At 36.4% G+C, this 20,382-nt stretch overlaps 1 protein-coding gene across 1 annotated transcript in view; it reads right to left on the reverse strand.

Moving 5' to 3' along the window:
- Positions 1-1,780: 1,780 nt before the first annotated feature.
- Positions 1,781-20,382, reverse strand: part of Prp4k (Pre-mRNA processing factor 4 kinase) — a 40,791-nt gene continuing 22,189 nt past the window's right edge. Inside the window, exons 7-17 of the mRNA XM_070101961.1 lie at positions 19,162-19,400; positions 18,719-18,908; positions 18,166-18,266; positions 17,396-17,845; positions 17,051-17,167; positions 15,997-16,150; positions 12,300-12,437; positions 11,498-11,612; positions 7,023-7,129; positions 5,781-5,912; positions 1,781-3,043 (exon numbers count right to left, since the gene is read on the reverse strand). Coding sequence (XP_069958062.1) covers positions 2,840-3,043; positions 5,781-5,912; positions 7,023-7,129; positions 11,498-11,612; positions 12,300-12,437; positions 15,997-16,150; positions 17,051-17,167; positions 17,396-17,845; positions 18,166-18,266; positions 18,719-18,908; positions 19,162-19,400 — 1,947 coding nt within the window. The 3' untranslated portion in view covers positions 1,781-2,839. The remainder of the gene's footprint in view (positions 3,044-5,780; positions 5,913-7,022; positions 7,130-11,497; positions 11,613-12,299; positions 12,438-15,996; positions 16,151-17,050; positions 17,168-17,395; positions 17,846-18,165; positions 18,267-18,718; positions 18,909-19,161; positions 19,401-20,382) is intronic.

A 20,382-nucleotide genomic window follows, 5' to 3' on the forward strand; every position in this document is an offset into this window, starting at 1 on the left:
ATCATGAACGTTCAAGGATGGGACATTTGCTTCTGTATAGAGGCTCTCAACAGGTGAGGAGCGAAAAGCACCGAGACATAAACGTAATCCCTGATGATGGATGGGATCATTAGAGTTGCAGGAGAGGCCACAGAATATATCTGGGCACCATAATCTAGTTTCAATAAAATTAAGGCCGAATGTAGTAGGAGGAGGGTTCAATGATCTGCCCCCATGAAAGATGAGCGAGGGTTTTAAGAAGGTTCAGCCGGCTATGGCAAGTTGCTTTCAGGGAGGTAATGTAAGGTTTCCAAGACAACCGGCAATCAAACAGTAGGCCAAAAAATCTGACTATCACATTCAGGGATTTGTCAGCTATACAGGTACAATGCAGTATCAGGGATGACTGACTGTCTGGTGAAAATAATGGTTTGTGTTTTAGCACTAGAAAATTTAAACCCATGAGTAGTGGCCCAATGGGAAACATTGTTGACAGCATTCTGGAGTGAGGCTGCTATTAGGCAACAATCAGCTCCTGCACATGCAAGAGTGATGACCAAGTATTAAATAGGAGAACGGATGTCATATCATTTATAGCAAGGAGAAAAAGGGTGGTGCTAAGGACACATCCCTGTGGAACACCTTCAGCTTGGACAAAGTCCAGGGAAAGCAAATTATTAACCCAAACATAGAAATGCCTCTCAGATAAGAAGTTTGCAAGAAAAGATAGCAGATTGCCTCGGAGGCCGAAGGAGTGAGCTTAGACCAAGATGTTATACCTCCAAGTAGTGTCATATGCCTTTTCAAGATCAAAAAAGAATGTTATAACGGAGTGGTTACTAGCAAAGGCATTACGGACATAGCTAGCTAAATGGAGTAAGGGGTCAATAGTAGAGCAGCCCTTATGAAAGCCATATTGATGGGGGAAAGACTCTTGTCTCTCTCTAAATACTACATCAAATGCCTATTTCATAAAACTCAAAGCCTCTTGTATCCTCTCCCTCCAACCATTCTTATGACTCCTTCCCATTCTGTGCAAATTGCCAAGCTCCAATTTCAGTTTGTCATTAATCTATTGGACTGTCCTGTCTATTAGCAAGCACATGCAACTTACCTCCGATGTCGTCACTGCTCTACTACTCCTCGCTGACGGCCCCACCTTTGACACAGATTCCCTCATTGACTGACAGCAACAGATTTATTGCACAACCTCTGATTGTACAGTGGAAACTCGCCACTCGAACTTAATTGGTTCCAGAAGGCTGTTCAAGTACAGACGATTTTTTTCAATTTTCTTTTTGGTTGGTTGTTATAACTAACCCTCTTAGGCCCCATGATGACTTATTTACACAAATATATATAAAAAAAATTAAAAGAAACACACAATAGTTTACTGCAAAGTTCTGGGAGGTTGTGTTTGTTTGGTTGAGTGCTGAGCAAATGGTTGGCTACTGAAAGATTTGTTTACCAGACAAAACATTCAAATACCGAACCATTTAAATACGGAGATGTCTGAGTACCGAGGTTCCACTGTACTTCCTTCAGCACTCCTCACAAACTCTACTTCTGTTATACTCCCTACCCTGCAGTACTGTATGACTCTGGTGGTTTAGCGCTTCGTTTTGATTATAATAATAATCCTTTAGGAGATACTGCAGGGTCACCACCACATGGAGAAGACCCGGGCTGAGGCCCATCCTGGCAAACTTAAATGAATATGTTCTTGTCTTAAGTGAAGATTTTTTGTTTCAACCACTATATTTTGACTTTTTTTTCTTTTAATGTTATAGGCATTTAGGAATTTTGAATATTTTAACCTGTATATATTTATATTATTATTTTACAACAAGTACTTTTTCCATTTAAATGGTCATAAAAAACAATGACTATTTTATTTGTAATATAAAATAAAATAAAATAAATCTGTGAAGAATCATTAATATTAATACAATTGTATGCTTATTATTTATCCTATGTTCTCCCCTCGTACTGAAATAGTAATAAAATGCCATTGTAAAGAAACGCAGCACAAAAATATTAAAAAATTTCTAATTGAAAGACTAAATTCTACTTCATTTAATCTGAGAATTCAAACATGGACCCCATGCATACTCTATCATATACTGTGTATATGTCAGCAAATAATATACAAAATTTCAATTATTACCTGAAGCCTCAATAATAAGCAAACTCACAGGCACACACTCTCATCATTATGTTTTTCTTAGTGGAAAAGTACTGCATATAGTATGAAGGTATGACAAACCAAATTCTACATAATGTTACTTATATACAAGCAAACTATTAACACAATCATGTAAATAAGTCTCATAATGAATGTTGTATGAACATAAAATTTTTAGTGGGTAAAATGGGCAAAAAAAAAGTAGTCTAGTGATGAGTCAAGACAAACTCTTTGGTTCAACACTGTTGTAAGATTTTCCTCTGGCTGATATAATACAGTAACAAGTTGACAGGTACAGTGACAGTTACAGGAGTAAACAGTCAGTCAAGCAGGCCTTGCATTAAATTTCTTCATTTACAATAGCAATGGCTAAATACTTGCCACCTAGATCCTAAGAGGATAATACCAAAAAATTAATTTTTAATATTAAAACTTCACAAGTAATAAAAGTTAAAGAAAAATATACACATGTACTTTCCAAAATGAAAAAAAAAAAATTGTAAACCTAGTTTGGTTTTTGTACATTTTAATTTAATTGTTTTTCTTTAGTATTTACTAAATTATATCATTAGCACTCATAACATTCATAATTGCAAATAAATATATAAATTTGAGCCTGCTGACAGGAGTTCCAAATAGTTTTATCACAACCATACACACTTGACAAAATTAAAATCACATTTTTTCTCTAATGAACTGGTGCATTAAGCAATTGTCTATTGTTGCTCTCTTAACAGGGTCCAGCATGAGGCATCTCTCCATTAGATCCTTCAGTTGAGTCACCTTGCGTGTGTGGTCTTCTGGTAAATTTCCTTCTCCAAGCAATTCATGCTGCAAGTTTCTCGTTGGATTAATGGTAGGCATTACTACTACTTTTTCCTGAAATGTTGAAGTAAAATGTAAGATAATGTTTGAAGAGGGGTACAACAAAATATTTTTGTACAAAATTTTAAAACAAATTTATGAATATCAATGGCAAAATACACTAACAAGTATGCAGTTAAGACACAATATGCAGTTTATGGCATTTACTGAAAAGATGTTTACTTAGAAGACATTCCTCATGGATGAAAAGTCCTTTCAGTAAATGCCATTAACTATATATTCACATGAATTTGTTATACTCTATTTCTTATAAACACGTAATATTATATAGTATACACTACAATAGTACTCATGATTCTAAGTTCATAGAAGCCAGGAAGTGAGATTTTCTCACTGTCCACAAACCATACTAGCTTTTCCTTAAAACCATACTCTCTCTCACTGGAATAGCCCATTAATGTATATGTAACAAAAAAAGGCACAATACCGTGACTGGAACAATACACAAATAACCTGCACATAGAAGAGAGGCGCTTACGATGACGTTTCAGTCTGACCTGGACCATTTACAAAGTCACACTAATGAAGAGGAGAGAAGGAGATGCCTTCCTTTCCCACTACATTGTAAAATGCTCCAAACTTCAGAACACCCGTGACTTAACCTGATTCCTCCTTTTTCTTCTCCCTCTTCCCCTTTCCTCTTTCCCTTTTCTCCTTTGGGTTGTCGTTCTTCTGCCTTGGGTATTTATTCCTTCATTAGTTATTATTTATTTATTCCTCCCCCCCCTCTGTGTTCTTGCTCTTATTCTTTGTGGGCACCTAGCTCTCTTGCAGTGCTCCTCTTTCTTAGTATTTGACTGGCTCCTCTTCCACCATACTACCTTCCTCACTACTACTACCTTCTACCTCCACTACTACCACTACCTCCTCCCTCCCCCTGCCTACATATACTCACTCCTCTCCTTTTCATTAGCATGACTTTGTAAATTGTCCAGGTCGGACCGAAACGTCGTCGTAAGTTCCTCTCTTCTATGTGCGGGTTATTTGTGTAATGTATGATATGGCCTAATTATCAATGTTTGAGAATGAGTTATGGAAGAATAGAGCTTGCCTAGCAGTGAAAGATTCTCATGAAGATTTCCTGTAGAATATCCCTAGTTATTTCATGGGCATCTTTCTTGACTCTCAGATCATTCACACTGGAGTAGCCCTTCACCTTCCTATCCCTATCTCAATGAATACAGAATGCATCTGTGGCAGTGCATTGATACTTCACATACCTGTGCCACTGAGATGCCAGACTCAACCTTCTTTATTAGTTCAGGGAAAACTGGAGACTTGATGACAAATGCATACATGAGTGAGCACAGACAATAGACTGATGGGGGCAGCCTATGACTCAGGAAAAATGAAAACCAACATATCCTAAACAAGGACCCTATGGCTTGTACTGGATCAATCAATTCGGAAGGCAACCAGATGCTATTACCATCAACAAGATCCAGAATTACAAACTTTTTCCCATTTTGTTCAATGATTCCAGCATTTGTCCAGCCAATTTTGTTTGTCTGTGATTTCCTAAATCCATTAAATGGGGGTCAGTTTATTAGAGGTTTTACTGCACCTCCAGATGCAAGTAAATATGGGTGGCATATTGAGTAAATATAGGACAGTTTTTCTTAACCCTTTGACTGTCGAAGGGCCCAATCCTGAAGTTGCTCCTGGTGTCGCAAAATATTCGAAAAAAAAAATTTATTTTTTCTTATGAAATGATAGAGAATCTTTTCCCGATTGTAAAGACACCAAAAAAACGAAATTTGATGGAAAACTGACGGAATTACGCTCTCGCGAAGTTAGCGACTTCGGCGATATTTAAAAATCGGCAATTTCGCCCACTTTGAGCCCTATTTTCGGCTAATTCCGTTATTCCAGTCAACCAAACTCATAACTATTTCTTCAGAACTCTATTTTTTCTATCGATTGAGCACAAGAAACTGCCCATTTACCGATTTCAACTACCCAATAACATGGTCAGAAATTTGCAATTTGGCCAATTTCACGAAAATTAAAAAATACGACAATTTCAAAACAAGGTCCAGAATGAACAATGCAGACATTCCTGGCTCTAAAATAAGATTTTCTTTGTTCATCAGTCATGTCTCCAGGTCCCTGTGATATTACTCTTGCTTTTTATTTTGAAATTTTATTCAAACAAAATATAGAAGATTTACTGTTATGCAGACTACTGCAATACTGTAATAATTGTAAAAATTACATCAACCCATTCATGACTGCGTATTAGAATGGCTATTTGGACATTTATTGGACAATGACATCATTTGTTTACTTTTGAACATCGGCAAAAATCAAACATTTCCTGTACTTTGTGCTCCATTTCCAGGTTCTTTTTATAGTAAAATTAATCAAAATCACCTCCATTTCTATAATATAGTTTCCATTCTATCAAATGAGACCATGAAAACGAGAATACAACCACAAATACTATACGAAAATAGACCACAAAGTCGGCATTTTAATTAAAAAAAACGGTCGGAGTTTTTTTTTTCTCATTATGCACTGTGTGCTCCAGGATTTTTTTTATGTGGTGCACACTGACCACACAGACCCATTCTCTCACATGTGGGCCTACTAGCTTTCTCCTGCCTGATTTGAAGCCGCTAGAATTTATGAGTATATATACGTCAAACACGGTACCTCACAAACGTATATATACGGCCGCGACAGTCAAAGGGTTAAACAACACAACAGAAAAGATTTCTTTAACACTTACCCTTTCTGTGACCCTATCAACATCTCTATAAAGGAAGTTGCAAGCTGCATCAAAATGGTGATCCTTGAAGGCTCCTTTTCTAATCACTTTATTTGGCATTTTTCCTTTCAGATCCATGAAGAGTTTTAGCATCTACAAAAAGTAAAGTTAAATGAATAAATACAAATTACTGATAAGGCAATAATTTTATAACTTAACAGAACTGCAGGATGTATAAATATCTGACTAAAGTATATCATTGATGGTTTTGCATAAATGATCAATGTACAACAGGACATTCTATACTCAGAGTTTCAGAATGACAATTCTATCCTCATTTTTTTTACCCCAGTCTTTTTAACAAGAGGCAAGACTCCCATCCGACCACCATCTGTTGAGATTCTACCTTACTTAAATATCTGGTTAGTAAAGGTTCAAGAAAAAGGCATTTAAGTAACATTCCAACATACAAGAATTAGATTCTAGCCTGTGTTTTCCTAAGTACTAAAGGATATAAATTGTGGCTTTTATATGAAAGAGATTCAAGGAGCAAACGGGATGGGAGAGAGGCCGGTGTGTAATAACAGTAGTACACTTGGCCTAATATCTTAATTTTAATGATAATGCAAAAATATAATTAGCAATTCTGAATGGACAATATTAAGCCTTTCTGTCTTATTACTACATGAAAGAATGGTAGCACATTCCTGGGTACCTGCTGACTCCCATCCTCCTATTCTAATTATCCAACATTGAAATAATATTCACTAATATATGCTAAGCTGGTCTTATTTATCATAAGCACTATAAAGACTAAATACTAATTTCAAAGTATTTTTGGGAAGGCGAGTAGTTAACTGCCATTAATTTACAGTAAAAAAACTAATTTATTAAACCTCAATTGAATAGATTTCAGATTTAACAGACAAAATCCATCAAATCCAGAACTGTTCATTATTGTTACAGTATACTGAGTAAATTGATTTAAAACTTAATGAACAATTTACAGAATTGTCTGTTAATGAAACAGTTCACTGGGTAAATTGATTTCAAGTTTAATGGACAAAATTGGTTAAATCCAGAATTATCAATTATTATTATGATCATGGAAAAACAATCTGATCATTCTGATTTAACAATCTACATTACTAGACATCCTCTTGCCCTATTAGTCCACTAAATCAAGGTTGCACTGAACATTCATTATCTCTACATTATCTTCATCGGTGACACAAAAGACAGAAGCACTCAACATCAACTCACCTGATTATTAGTCTTTCCAGGGAACATAATTTTTCCAGTGTAGAGTTCATAAATGGTACAAGCTGCAGACCACAGATCAATACCAAAGTCATAAGTCATTCCTAAAACTGTAATAAAGCAAAAGATTCACATAACAAATTTTCAATGATGGCTATGTAAAGAGTACACACATATATATATGTAGACAGCAACCATCCAGGGAGGTACTACCGTCCTGCAAAGTGAATGTAAAACAAAAGCCTGTAATTGTTTTACATGATGGTAGGATTGCTGGTGTCTTTTGTCTGTCTCATAAATATACAAGATTACAGGTATGTCTTGCTACTTCTACTTACACTTAGGTCACACTACACATACATGTACACATTTATTTATACACACTCATCTGAGTTTTCTTTGATTTTATCTTAATAGTTCTTGGTCTTATTACTTTTCCTTTTATATCCATGGGGAAGTGGAATAAGAATCTTTCCTCCGTAAGCCATGTGTGTTGTAAAAGTCAACTAAAATGCCGGGAACAATGGGCTAGTAACCCCTTTTCCTGTAAAGATTACTAAAAAGAATAAGAAGAAGAAAATTGTCAAAGTGGGAAGTCTGAATGTGCGTGGATGTTGTGCAAATGATAAGAAAGAGATGATTGTGGATGTTATGAATGAGAAGAAGCTGGATGTCCTGGCTTTAAGTGAAACGAAGCTGAAGGGGGTGGGAGAGTTTCAATGGAGAGGAATAAATGGGATTAGGTCAGGGGTTTCAAATAGAGTTAGAGCTAAAGAAGGAGTAGCAATAATGTTGAAGGATAAGCTATGGCAGGAAAAGAGGGACTATAAATGTATTAATTCAAGGATTATGTGGAGTAAAATAAAGATTGGATGTGAAAAGTGGGTTATAGTAAGCGTGTATGCACCTGGAGAAGAAAGAAGTGTAGAGGAGAGAGAGAGATTTTGGGAAATGTTGAGTGAATGCGTGGGGAGTTTTGAATCAAGTGTGAGAGTAATGGTGGTTGGGGATTTCAATGCTAAAGTGGGTAAAAATGTTATGGAGGGAGTAGTAGGTAAATTTGGGGTGCCAGGGGTAAATGTAAATGGGGAGCCTTTAATTGAGCTATGTGTAGAAAGAGATTTGGTAATAAGTAATACATATTTTATGAAAAAGAGGATAAATAAATATACAAGGTATGATGTAGCACGTAATGAAAGTAGTTTGTTAGATTATGTATTGGTGGATAAAAGGTTGATGGGTAGGCTCCAGGATGTACATGTTTATAGAGGGGCAACTGATATATCGGATCATTATTTAGTTGTAGCTACAGTTAGATTAAGAGGCAGATGGGAAAAGAGGAAGGTGGCAACAACAAGTAAGAGGGAGGTGAAAGTGTATAAACTAAGGGAGGAGGAAGTTCGGGGGAGATATAAGCGACTGTTGGCAGAAAGGTGGGCTAGTGCAAAGATGAGTAGTGGGGGGGTTGAAGAGGGCTGGAATAGTTTTAAAAATGCAGTATTAGAATGTGGGGCAGAAGTTTGTGGTTATAGGAGGGTGGGGGCAGGTGGAAAGAGGAGTGATTGGTGGAATGATGAAGTAAAGGGTGTGATAAAAGAGAAAAAGTTAGCTTATGAGAGGTTTTTACAAAGCAGAAGTGTTATAAGAAAAGCAGAGTATATGGACAGTAAAAGAAAGGTGAAGAGAGTGGTGAAAGAGTGCAAAAGGAGAGCAGATGATAGAGTGGGAGAGGCACTGTCAAGAAATTTTAATGACAATAAGAAAAAATTTTGGAGTGAGTTAAACAAGTTAAGAAAGCCTAGGGAAAGTATGGATTTGTCAGTTAAAAATAGAGTAGGGGAGTTAGTAGATGGGGAGAGGGAGGTATTAGGTGGGGAGAATATTTTGAGGAAATTTTAAATGTTGAGGAAGAAAGGGAGGTGGTAATTTTGTGCACTGGTCAGGGAGGTATACCATCTTTTAGAAGTGAAGAAGAGCAGAATGTAAGTGTGGGGGAGGTATGTGAGGCATTACGTAGAATGAAAGGGGGTAAAGCAGCTGGAACTGATGGGATCATGACAGAAATGTTAAAAGCAGGGGGGGGATATAGTGTTGGAGTGGTTGGTACTTTTGTTTAATAAATGTATGAAAGAGGGGAAGGTACCTAGGGATTGGCGGAGAGCATGTATAGTCCCTTTATATAAAGGGAAAGGGGACAAAAGAGATTGTAAAAATTATAGAGGAATAAGTTTATTGAGTATACCAGGAAAAGTGTATGGTAGGGTTATAATTGAAAGAATTAGAGGTAAGACAGAATGTAGGATTGCGGATGAGCAATTAGGTTTCAGAGTGGGTAGGGGATGTGTATATCAAGTGTTTACATTGAAGCATATATGTGAACAGTATTTAGATAAAGGTAGGGAAGTTTTTATTGCATTTATGGATTTAGAAAAGGCATATGGTAGAGTGGATAGGGGAGCAATGTGGCAGATGTTGCAAGTATATGGAATAGGTGGTAAGTTACTAAATGCTGTAAAGAGTTTTTATGAGGATAGTGAGGCTCAGGTTAGGGTGTGTAGAAGAGAGGGAGACTACTTCCCGGTAAAAGTAGGTCTTAGACAGGGATGTGTAATGTCACCATGGTTGTTTAATATATTTATAGATGGGGTTGTAAAAGAAGTAAATGCTAGGGTGTTTGGGAGAGGGGTGGGATTAAATTATGGGGAATCAAATTCAAATTGGGAATTAACACAGTTACTTTTTGCTGATGATACTGTGCTTATGGGAGATTCTAAAGAAAAATTGCAAAGGTTAGTGGATGAGTTTGGGAATGTGTGTAAAGGTAGAAAGTTGAAAGTGAACATAGAAAAGAGTAAGGTGATGAGGGTATCAAATGATTTAGATAAAGAAAAATTGGATAACAAATTGGGGAGGAGGAGTATGGAAGAAGTAAATGTTTTCAGATACTTGGGAGTTGACGTGTCGGCGGATGGATTTATGAAGGATGAGGTTAATCATAGAATTGATGAGGGAAAAAAGGTGAGTGGTGCATTGAGGTATATGTGGAGTCAAAAAACATTATCTATGGAGGCAAAGAAGGGAATGTATGAAAGTATAGTAGTACCAACACTCTTATATGGGTGTGAAGCTTGGGTGGTAAATGCAGCAGTGAGGAGACGGTTGGAGGCAGTGGAGATGTCCTGTCTAAGGGCAATGTGTGGTGTAAATATTATGCAGAAAATTCGGAGTGTGGAAATTAGGAAAAGGTGTGGAGTTAATAAAAGTATTAGTCAGAGGGCAGAAGAGGGGTTGTTGAGGTGGTTTGGTCATTTAGAGAGAATGGATCAAAGTAGAATGACATGGAAAGCATATAAATCTATAGGGACAGGAAGGCGAGGTAGGGGTCGTCCTCGAAAGGGTTGGAGAGAGGGGGTAAAGGAGGTTTTGTGGGCAAGGGGCTTGGACTTCCAGCAAGCGTACGTGAGCGTGTTAGATAGAAGTTAATGGAGACGAATGGTACTTGGGACCTGACGATCTGTTGGAGTGTGAGCAGGGTAATATTTAGTGAAGGGATTCAGGGAAACAGGTTATTTTCATATAGTCGGACTTGAGTCCTGGAAATGGGAAGTACAATGCCTGCACTTTAAAGGAGGGGTTTGGGATATTGGCAGTTTGGAGGGATATGTTGTGTATCTTTATACGTATATGCTTCTAAACTGTTGTATTCTGAGCACCTCTGCAAAAACAGTGATTATGTGTGAGTGTGGTGAAAGTGTTGAATGATGATGAAAGCATTTTCTTTTTGGGGATTTTCTTTCTTTTTTGGGTCACCCTGCCTCGGTGGGAGACGGCCAATTTGTTGAAAAAAAAAAAAAAAATATATATATATATAATTCTTCCTCTGTAAGCCATGCGTGTTGTAAGAGGTGACTAAAATGCCGGGAGCAAGGGGCTAGTAACCCCTTCTCCCGTATAAATTACTAAATTTAAAGAGAGAAACTTTTGTTTTTCTTTTTGGGCCACCCCGCCTCGGTGGGATACGGCCGGTGTGTTGAAAGAAAGAAAGACATACACATATATATACACTCAGATGACTCCTGGTAACACAACACTGGGCAATCAGAAGAACGAGCCTCTGATACTCTTTATGTATAATCCATAAATATTTTGCACTTAATATGAATATAAAAATTCTGATAGCACACTAATGTAATATTATCTTTGCAATTTTGACATCTGACATCTTCTCCACAAGTATAAGGCATTGCAAATTTTGTATATAACAGAAGAGCAAGGGTCCAGAATTTGCCCTTATTTAAATGAACCATGTATCTATACATTAGGCTGGAATATTATAAAACTCAGATTAGCAAGATGAGGTACCCTTCAATGGTTTACATTATTTCTTTATAAACCTATGTTTAAATTATGTAGTGTGTTCTGCAGTAAAGTATGTATAGTACAGTACTGTATTTTAAGGTATACTAGTTGATACTTACTGATTTCAGGGGCTCTATAGAATCTAGCAACCAAGTAGGGTGTTATTTCATTCTCAGTAACTTTTGATGCTGAGCCAAAGTCACAAAGCTTCAGCACTAGCTTTTTCTCATTTACCTGCAAATATAATGAAAATGAAAAAAAAAAAAAACAAAGAATACAAATGTATATAAATTTCATTTCAACATAAATGAGGTGTATTAGTTTATCTTGTCCCCTATTTGCATAACACTTATATCTGAAAATGAGCACTGATAGTATAAATGAAGCATGTAACAAAATATAAAATTTACACTGAAAAAAATGCTGCAATATCTCTGAACACAATTTCAATGAAGTGGGATATATGTTAATGATCATGCAATCTCATAGAACACCCTTCCTAGAAGAGGATTTACCTGTGCACTGGTTGATTGGAAAGTAATGATAAAAGGCAATAATTGACAATATTGTGTTATGTGCATGTAAAGTGCAGTAGATGACTTGAAATTAGTGATATACTTAAAAATTTTGTCCAATGAGAAAGACCATAGTGAATGCAATATCATGATTAGGGCATGTGAAAATCTTCCGTAATGTCAGCAGCTGAAAGAATATGAGTATGGTGTATTCTGTTTGCTAATGGTCCATACTGCACACCAAGGTGTACAGTATGGACATATTGGAGATTTTGATTGGGGGTTCATTACTATCCTAATACATACTGTGTGACATATCTGGTTTTAGAAATGGCCCCTTATACCAAAAGACATTTTTCAAAATTAATAACTAATTAAATAATAACCACAATAAAACTATGCTTACCAAGATGTTGTCAGGTTTGACATCTGCATGAAGGATATTACACTTACGAAGTAACTTAAGGGCACAAAACAGCTGATGTGTATAGGAGCGAACAGCTTTCACATGAAGACCTACATCTTTACCATATTTCTTCAGCACCTACAAGGGGATGCAAGAATGTGATTTTAATTTTTAACACACATGCTAATAATTTATAAAGAATTTGTCATCAATGGTGTACACTTTTAAATTATTATACTGTACACATATGTTAACTTGAAATTAAGAAGCAAAATGTTTAAGTAATCTATATCTTTTATATACAGTAGGGCCCCACTTATACTGCAGGTTAGGTTCCAGGCTACTGCCGAAAAGCAGACATCGCCGGAAAGCAGAACGCCATTTTTTCCACTTATAAATGCATATAAATGCCAGGTAACAAGTTTACACTAACATATATTACATTAGCAACAGAACTAGGCATTAAAAACAATAAAAAGTAAAATACACACACAGTACACCCATTACTTACTGAAAATACTTGTAGTCTTAATGTTGGGTGAGAAGTGAGTTTTGTTTGTAGGAAGTCAGGTCTGGGAGGTATGGTAGCCAGCCAGGTCAGCCCACCCCACCGACACATAATATAATACTACATTTAATTAAAGCTCCCCAGAGAGATAAAATACATATACAGTACATTCATTATGTACCTTAAAATATATTTGTAGTCTTAATGTAGGATAAGAGGTGAGTTTTATTTGTAGGAAGTCAGGCTGGGAAGTATGGGTAGCCAGGAAGGGCAGCAAGCCCCACCCCACCCACACATAATGTAAACAAACCAAATGCATCTAGTTTTAGTCACTTTACATTGTGTACAAGTTGGTCTCCACGTTGATACAGTAGAATAAATAAAGAGAAACACTCCCATTCTCATGTAACATCATTTTTAGAAGAAATAACACCCTGAATGAAGGCATACCTAGGTACAGGTACACATACGTATAATTATCAGTTATAATAATAATGTAGGTATGTCGTCTGCTTGGGCTACATACCTTTGCCTGCCTACATAGCTACACGATATTTAATGTGGCCCAGAATCATATCATTACCATCGACATACCATGTTCACTGAGTTTAATTGTTTCTAACAACTACTTTTAGATGCCATCATAAACAAAGGGAGAAGTAATGAATAATTCATGCCAAGAATTGTAAACAAACGCGTTATGTATTAAGGGGAGTGACGTAATGTTTTCCCTCCACCCAGCTACCACACCTCAATAGTATATAAACATAAAATGTTTATATGCTATGTAACGTGTTTCTCATATAATTTTGAAGAAAATATCATAGATGGATTAATGAAAATGTCTATACTAATGTAAAACAAGACATTTAATGTGCCCAAGAGTGATTGTTATTAGTATTATGTAATGTTTTCCCTCCACCTGGCAACCACACTTCCATAGCATATAAACAGCTTGTTTATATGCTATGTAATGTGTTTCTTAAATAATTTTGAAGAAAATATAGATGGATTAATGAAAATGTCTATATTGATGTAAAATAAGACATATAATGTGGCCAAGTGTGATTATTATTACATAATAGAGAGATGTGCTCATGGAGAATGTAAACAAACCGGGTGGCACACACAGTATTTGAAAGACCGCTCTCTGTACAGGATGTTTTGGTCATAATTTGAGATCATCATATTAGTGGAACACCGTAAGGCGAAACGCAGAAAAGCGGGGCCCTACTGTATAATTTTGTTTGTATTATAAAACAATTTGCATTTATTTTTGATACACAGTGCAACAATTCTTTTGTTTAGACTGGTACATATCTGACATTTCAACTGATTGAAATAAAATTAGCAAATTTTTGTTTCATTATTTTCTATATCTTTCTCAATCTTTCCATGGAAATTAAATTTTTCATCCTACACAATCTTACTTCTGAATGAGACTTGTCATCAGTAGCTGCAAGTTAAGGAACTGTTGAATAAAGGTTGTACTATTTTCATTTAGACTATCCTATATGAATAATACTGTTGACTGCTCTTATTCTGTATACATACAAAATTATGTGGATAAGAATAAGGGTTCTCCATGGGGAAGTGGAACAGAATTTTTCCTCCGTAAGCCATGTGTCATAAGAGGCGACTAAAATGCCAGGAGCAAGGGGGCTAGTAACCCTTTCTCTTGCATAAATTACTAAATTTAAAAAAAGAAATGTTAGTTTTTCTTTTTGGGTCATCCTTCCTCAATGGGATAAGGCTGGTTTGTTTAAAAAAAAAAAAAAAAGGGTGGGATGTAAGAAGTGGGTTATAATAAGTTTATGCACTGGGAAGAGAGGAATGTGGAGGAGAGAAAGAAGACTGGGAGGTGTTAAGTGAATGTTTAGAGAGTTTTAAACCAAGTAAGAACATAATTATTAGGGAGGACATGAATGCTAAAGTGGGAGAAACTGTTGTAAATGGTGTAGTGACCAAGTCATGTGCAGAAAGAGATTTGGTAATAAGCAACACATCTTTTAGGAAAAAAAGAGGATATAAAAGTATAAGAGATATGATACAGGGCTGAATGATAGCAGTTTGCCCAAGTATGTAATAAACGAAAGGTTGATGGGTAGACCTCTGGATGTGCATGTATGCAGAAGGGGGGGGGGGTGACAGTTATATCACATCCATTATTTAGTGGTGGCTACCGTAAAGGTAAGAGGTACAGTCTTTGCAGAAAGCTATGATGCCAGCTGCAGAAGAAACTTTTGATCAATGAAATGCATTGTAACAGATAGTTGAAGCCTGTATTTTTGTACACTGATTGCAAGTAGGGCCATGCAGCTTCAAGAGAGGGTTCATCTGCCATCGGGCTGAATTCTGCACTATGTTCCATGAAGGTCAGATGTGACTGATAATAATGTTAGAAGAGAAGAAAACACTGTCCTCTTCTAACATTATTATTCATCCAATATGCCAACAACTGAGTTTCAGTGAACAGGGTGCAGAGTTCGACTCAAATCAGACGAGGCCACTCTTGAAGCTGCATGGCCCCACTTGTAATTGGTATCTGAATTGTTACAATTGTTGCAATTATCATGTTTCAATTATCAAAAGTCTGTCCTGCAGTCATCGTCCTAACTTTCCATGCAGACTGTTGATGGAGTACAAGGAGAATGTCATCATTGGGTAAGAGTGAAGTGAAAGTAATTGAATTAGAAGAGACAGGGTAAGAAATAAGCAACTATTGGGAGAAAGATGGGCTAGAGAGTACAGGTAATTAGGAGGAAGTCAAAGAGGTATGGGATAGCTTCAAAAATGCAGCATTAATGCATAGCAGAAGTTTGTGGGTTTAGGAGAGTGGGTGCAGGTGGGAATAGGAGTGAATTGATTCAATGAAGAGGTAAAGGGGGTGGTAAGGAAGAAAAATTTAACATATGAGTGCCTACACTCTTAAGGAGGGGTGGGAAGTTACTGTTTGGAGGGTTATTTGAATTGTGATGTTTACCTTCTTAAAAATTAAAAGTTGGTAAATGTCTACAACAGGTAAATAAAAGCATTACTTTATCTAATGGTAGTAAAATAAACTGTGGCATGGCTCCTGATATTATTTTATCAACTGCCTTTGGATGGGTGAAGAATTACATTATTTTTAATCAAGTAACTTGCAAGGGAGAGCAGTTATGGTTTGTTTCTATTACATACAGTACATACCTCTCTCAATGACATTGACAGTGGTTCAAACACCATACATAAATGATTCTTGTGAAAGAAATGTCGATACAGACGTAAACAATGATACTTGTCATCTGGGTCAGCATCATTTAGGGTTTTTAATATATTTAATTCTTTCTTCCCTGTCTTGTGCCTGGAAAAACAATTCTTTATAAATATTTATATACAATATTAATATTCACTGATCGTTTAGCAAAGTAAGGTAAATCATTCCACTGGAATAGTGTGCATCTGCTTTACTTAACATTTAATTCAAGCTGTAATGTATGACCTACCAAACCAAAAATCCTCATCTGAATATCCAAGGTCCAGGACTGATTAACCTAAATCTCTTTATGAATATTACCATGCTCACACACCATGAGCATGTCAGATCCCAATAATGTTTCAGCACCTGTCGTCTCAGCATCAACACCAAATAACTCTCTCACTCTCACTCACTCACTCACTCTCTCTCTCTCTCACTCTCTCACTCTCTCACTCACTCACTCACTCATTCTCTCACACACACATACATACATACACACACACACACACACACACACACATTCTTATATTTTAAATGGTTTCTCACACTTCATTCGTGGACTTTCTTGGATAACAAAATGCACTGGAAGTTACTATGAAACTGCATAAAGCACAATTTGGCAAATCTGAGTACTGTATATCCCCTCATAAGTGATTTGTCAATCACTTTAAGTACTGCCAGAACAGCACACAATTCAGTAATAAATATTAATAATTCCTGAGGTATTTCTGATCAATACTACATATTTTTGTTTTCAACAAGTTGGCCGTCTCCCACTGAAGAAGAAAAAAGAAAGAAGAAAGAAAGAAACTACTATATATACAGTGTATATTTTATGCCATATGTGTAAAATGCTATTATAGAAGTCAATAGAGTATATAAATATTGTTACAATATAAAAACAGCAGCATATGCTGTGTCTAACTAAAATCAGTGGAAATGACTAACTGCAGTATATTCTGATATTACTGACATGTGTGACTGTAAACTGTATGGTATACTTACATAACTTCATTGTTTCTAATGATTTTGATGGCAACATCTTGCCCAGCTCTAGCTGCATCTCTGCCACGTACAACATTACTAAACACTCCTTGGCCTGTATAACCATACACAGTGTATCTGTAAGGTAAGATAAACAGGTGTCAGGTCACATGCACAAAGCTAAAAACAATACTAAAACTACAAAATACAGTCCAAGCGAAGCAGTATCAGAAATGACATGCAAGGCAGATTGACAATTATTTAAAAATATTTAAGTGACAATGAATGAAGGTACACAAAAATAAAATAAATAATAATAAATGATTTCCATTATATTTCATTAATTGCCCAATAGTTGTTACTAACCTTGAGTCCAGTACCTCTCCAATACGGACTCTGTAGTAACCCTCTGCATCATCCCAGTTGTCTGTGAGATTGGGATTTTCAGCAGCTCCTGAGTGAATATCTCCTAATTTATCTACAGCAAAGTTGTCACCAAACATGTCTGAAAACATGTCCTTATTTTTTTTCTCTTTTTCAGGAACATTCTCGTCCTTCTCTAGACTGCTGTTTTCTTCTTTGATTTCACTTTCATTTTTACTGTCATCTGGTTTAGATGTCTTATTTTCCTTGTCTTCACTACCTCTACTTTTACTACTGTTAATACTACTGCTACCACTTTGGTTTCTTTGTCTGCTGTTGCTTCTACTTCTCCTGGTGCTGCTGTCACTACTGGACTCACGTGACCTTGGAGAACCAGATCTTGATTTTACAGGTGATGAAGGCTGCTCCACTGATTTTGATTGTGATGGTGGCCTATAATGATGGAAAAATATCACAATACATAATCCAAAGAAACTGTTAGCATAAATTCTATCATGCTCTCCATCAAAAATTTCCCTCACTTGACAGTGCCAGATAAATATATAATTTTTTTTTAAGTTTTTAATTCTTCACTTTATTCACTCACCAAAAGCAATAATGAAATTGAAGTTAAACTTATTGTTTATCATTAGAAAATTTTTTTGAGTAAAAACAATAAATTAACTATTCCTAAGTACACACTACTCCTAAAGTATTATATTGTTATGAAAGTTAGTAATGCACTAGCAAGTTTAACCAGAAGCAAAGATTACCTAGATGCAGGAGCAGGAGAATCCGTAGGAGTGTTGTTCCCAGAGGGCACCTCACTGGTGGCAGGAGTTACTTGTGAAGAATCACGTTCTAGACCCAGTTTCTGATGAAGGAAAATTTTTAAAAAAATGCCAGGTCAATAAATGTAATACACAGAGATTACGTTTATATTCCAGTATTTCTTTACACAAATGTGAAGAGCATGTAAAAAAAAAAGGAGAGTATTTTTTAGTAAAAGCCTACATGCTTCAGACAAGGATGTATGATGTCACTGTAGCTGTTTCATGAATTTACAGCCTACACTGCAAGATAAACAAATGCCATTGTGTAATGGAAAAATGAAGAGTTAAATGATAACTGATCTGGTGAAAAGGTGTGAAAGTCTTTACTCAATCACTGTTAGAATACATTTTAGCATACAGCATCTAAGTACTGTTCTAAAATTTAATTAAATTACATTGCAATGATAGCTATAATAATACACAGCTTATATTAAATCCCATTAATTGACATACTGGGCAGAATGACTAAAAAAATATAGAGCGAAATGTTTACCTTGTAAAGTTCCTCCCTCTGTTTTCTCATTCGTTCAATCTTCTGCTCCTCCTCCTCTTCATCTTCATCAAAATCAATGTCTCCTGGTTCGGAATCAGATGAGGATTCTTTGGCTTTACCAAATATTATTTCTTTTTGTCTCTCCAGCTCTCGATCAATTTCCCTATTGCGGCTGTAATCCGCTTCTTGTCTGTTAAAATGTATTTTTATTGTTATTCAACTACTGTCTAAGAAATTGCCCCATATATGCCCAGTGATCTTAACATATATTGGATGGAAATCACTGAGGAATGAATTATCACTCATACTCTTCAGAAGAGCTCCTATTTAAGAACATTTTTATCAGTGATCATTTTTTCCTCAGCATATTTATATTTTGAACAGAGTACAGTACACATTAAACAATTACACAGAATAAACACAGGTTGGTTACAAAAACACACCTCCTTTCTCTGTCCTTATCTCTATCCCTTTCTCGATCACGGTCTCTTTCTCTGTCTCTGAAGTTGTCATCCCTACGCCGTTCCCTCTCTTTATCTCTACTATCTTCTCTCTCCCTCAACCGTTCTTCACGTAATCTCTCCCTTTCTTTTCTTTCTTCCATTCTCTTTTCCCAGTCTCTTTTCCGACGCTCCTCCCTTTCTTTCCATTCACGCTCTCTCTGTTCCTGTTCTTGAAGAAGCTGTGAAAAAGGACAAGATTATATGAAGATGACATAGTATTGTGAAAAATAATTCACACCTGTTAATCTTTACTTTATAAAAAATTATAATGGATTAAAAAAGTTCATAAACCTTGACAACATATTATTAATTCAGCTTTAAGAAAAACAAAATTATTCAAACTACAATTTTTGGCCACATTTTTTCTCTTTTTACCCATTTCCTTCCTCCCCCCTTCCCATCTCTCCATACTTCTACCTTCTTTTCTCTCACCTTTCCTCTTACTCTTTCTTCATCCTGCCTTGCCTGAAATGCCTTGGCATGATAGTGGCTATCTTTGTACTTAGCAAATCAAAATTGTAATTACACATTGTAACCTTTACAAAGAAATAAACTTCCTTCACTCCCCTCCCCTCCCCTGACATAATACAGAGCACCTAAACAGATAATGATAAAAAGGGTTGTGCAAAAAATATAGGGACCATACAATAATCATTCAAACCATGGTACAGGTGGGGCTCGAACTCACGAGTCGCAAAACTCCAGGCCAGTGTGTTAAGTCACTGGGCCAGCTGGCTATAATAAGATTCATCCAACTAGGTATATTTATACACCATATGGAGGTTAGTATGGGTCCCACTGTGACCACAAATGCCAATTTTTACAGATGAATCTCCCGCCAGCGTGGCCATGATCATGACTCATGAAATCGTAATAACATGATTGCAAGCAAACTATGGTACTGGTGGGGCTCATATTCACGGTAAGTGGGCAGTGGCTTACGCGCTGGCCTGGAGTTTTGTGATTCACTTGCCATGAGCTCAAGCCCCACCCATATTTGCTTTATGTATATGAAAGGACTTACATCCTCAACATTAAGAAAAAAAAATAACAGGGAGAACAATTTTTAACAAGTTTTGTATACAGAGGACCCCCGACTTACGATATTAATTCGTTCCAGAAGGCTGTTCGGGTGCCGTTACAGAACGAATTTGCTCCCGT

This window comes from Cherax quadricarinatus, chromosome 79 (assembly GCF_038502225.1).
Source record: "Cherax quadricarinatus isolate ZL_2023a chromosome 79, ASM3850222v1, whole genome shotgun sequence".
NCBI classification, from domain to species: domain Eukaryota; kingdom Metazoa; phylum Arthropoda; class Malacostraca; order Decapoda; family Parastacidae; genus Cherax; species Cherax quadricarinatus.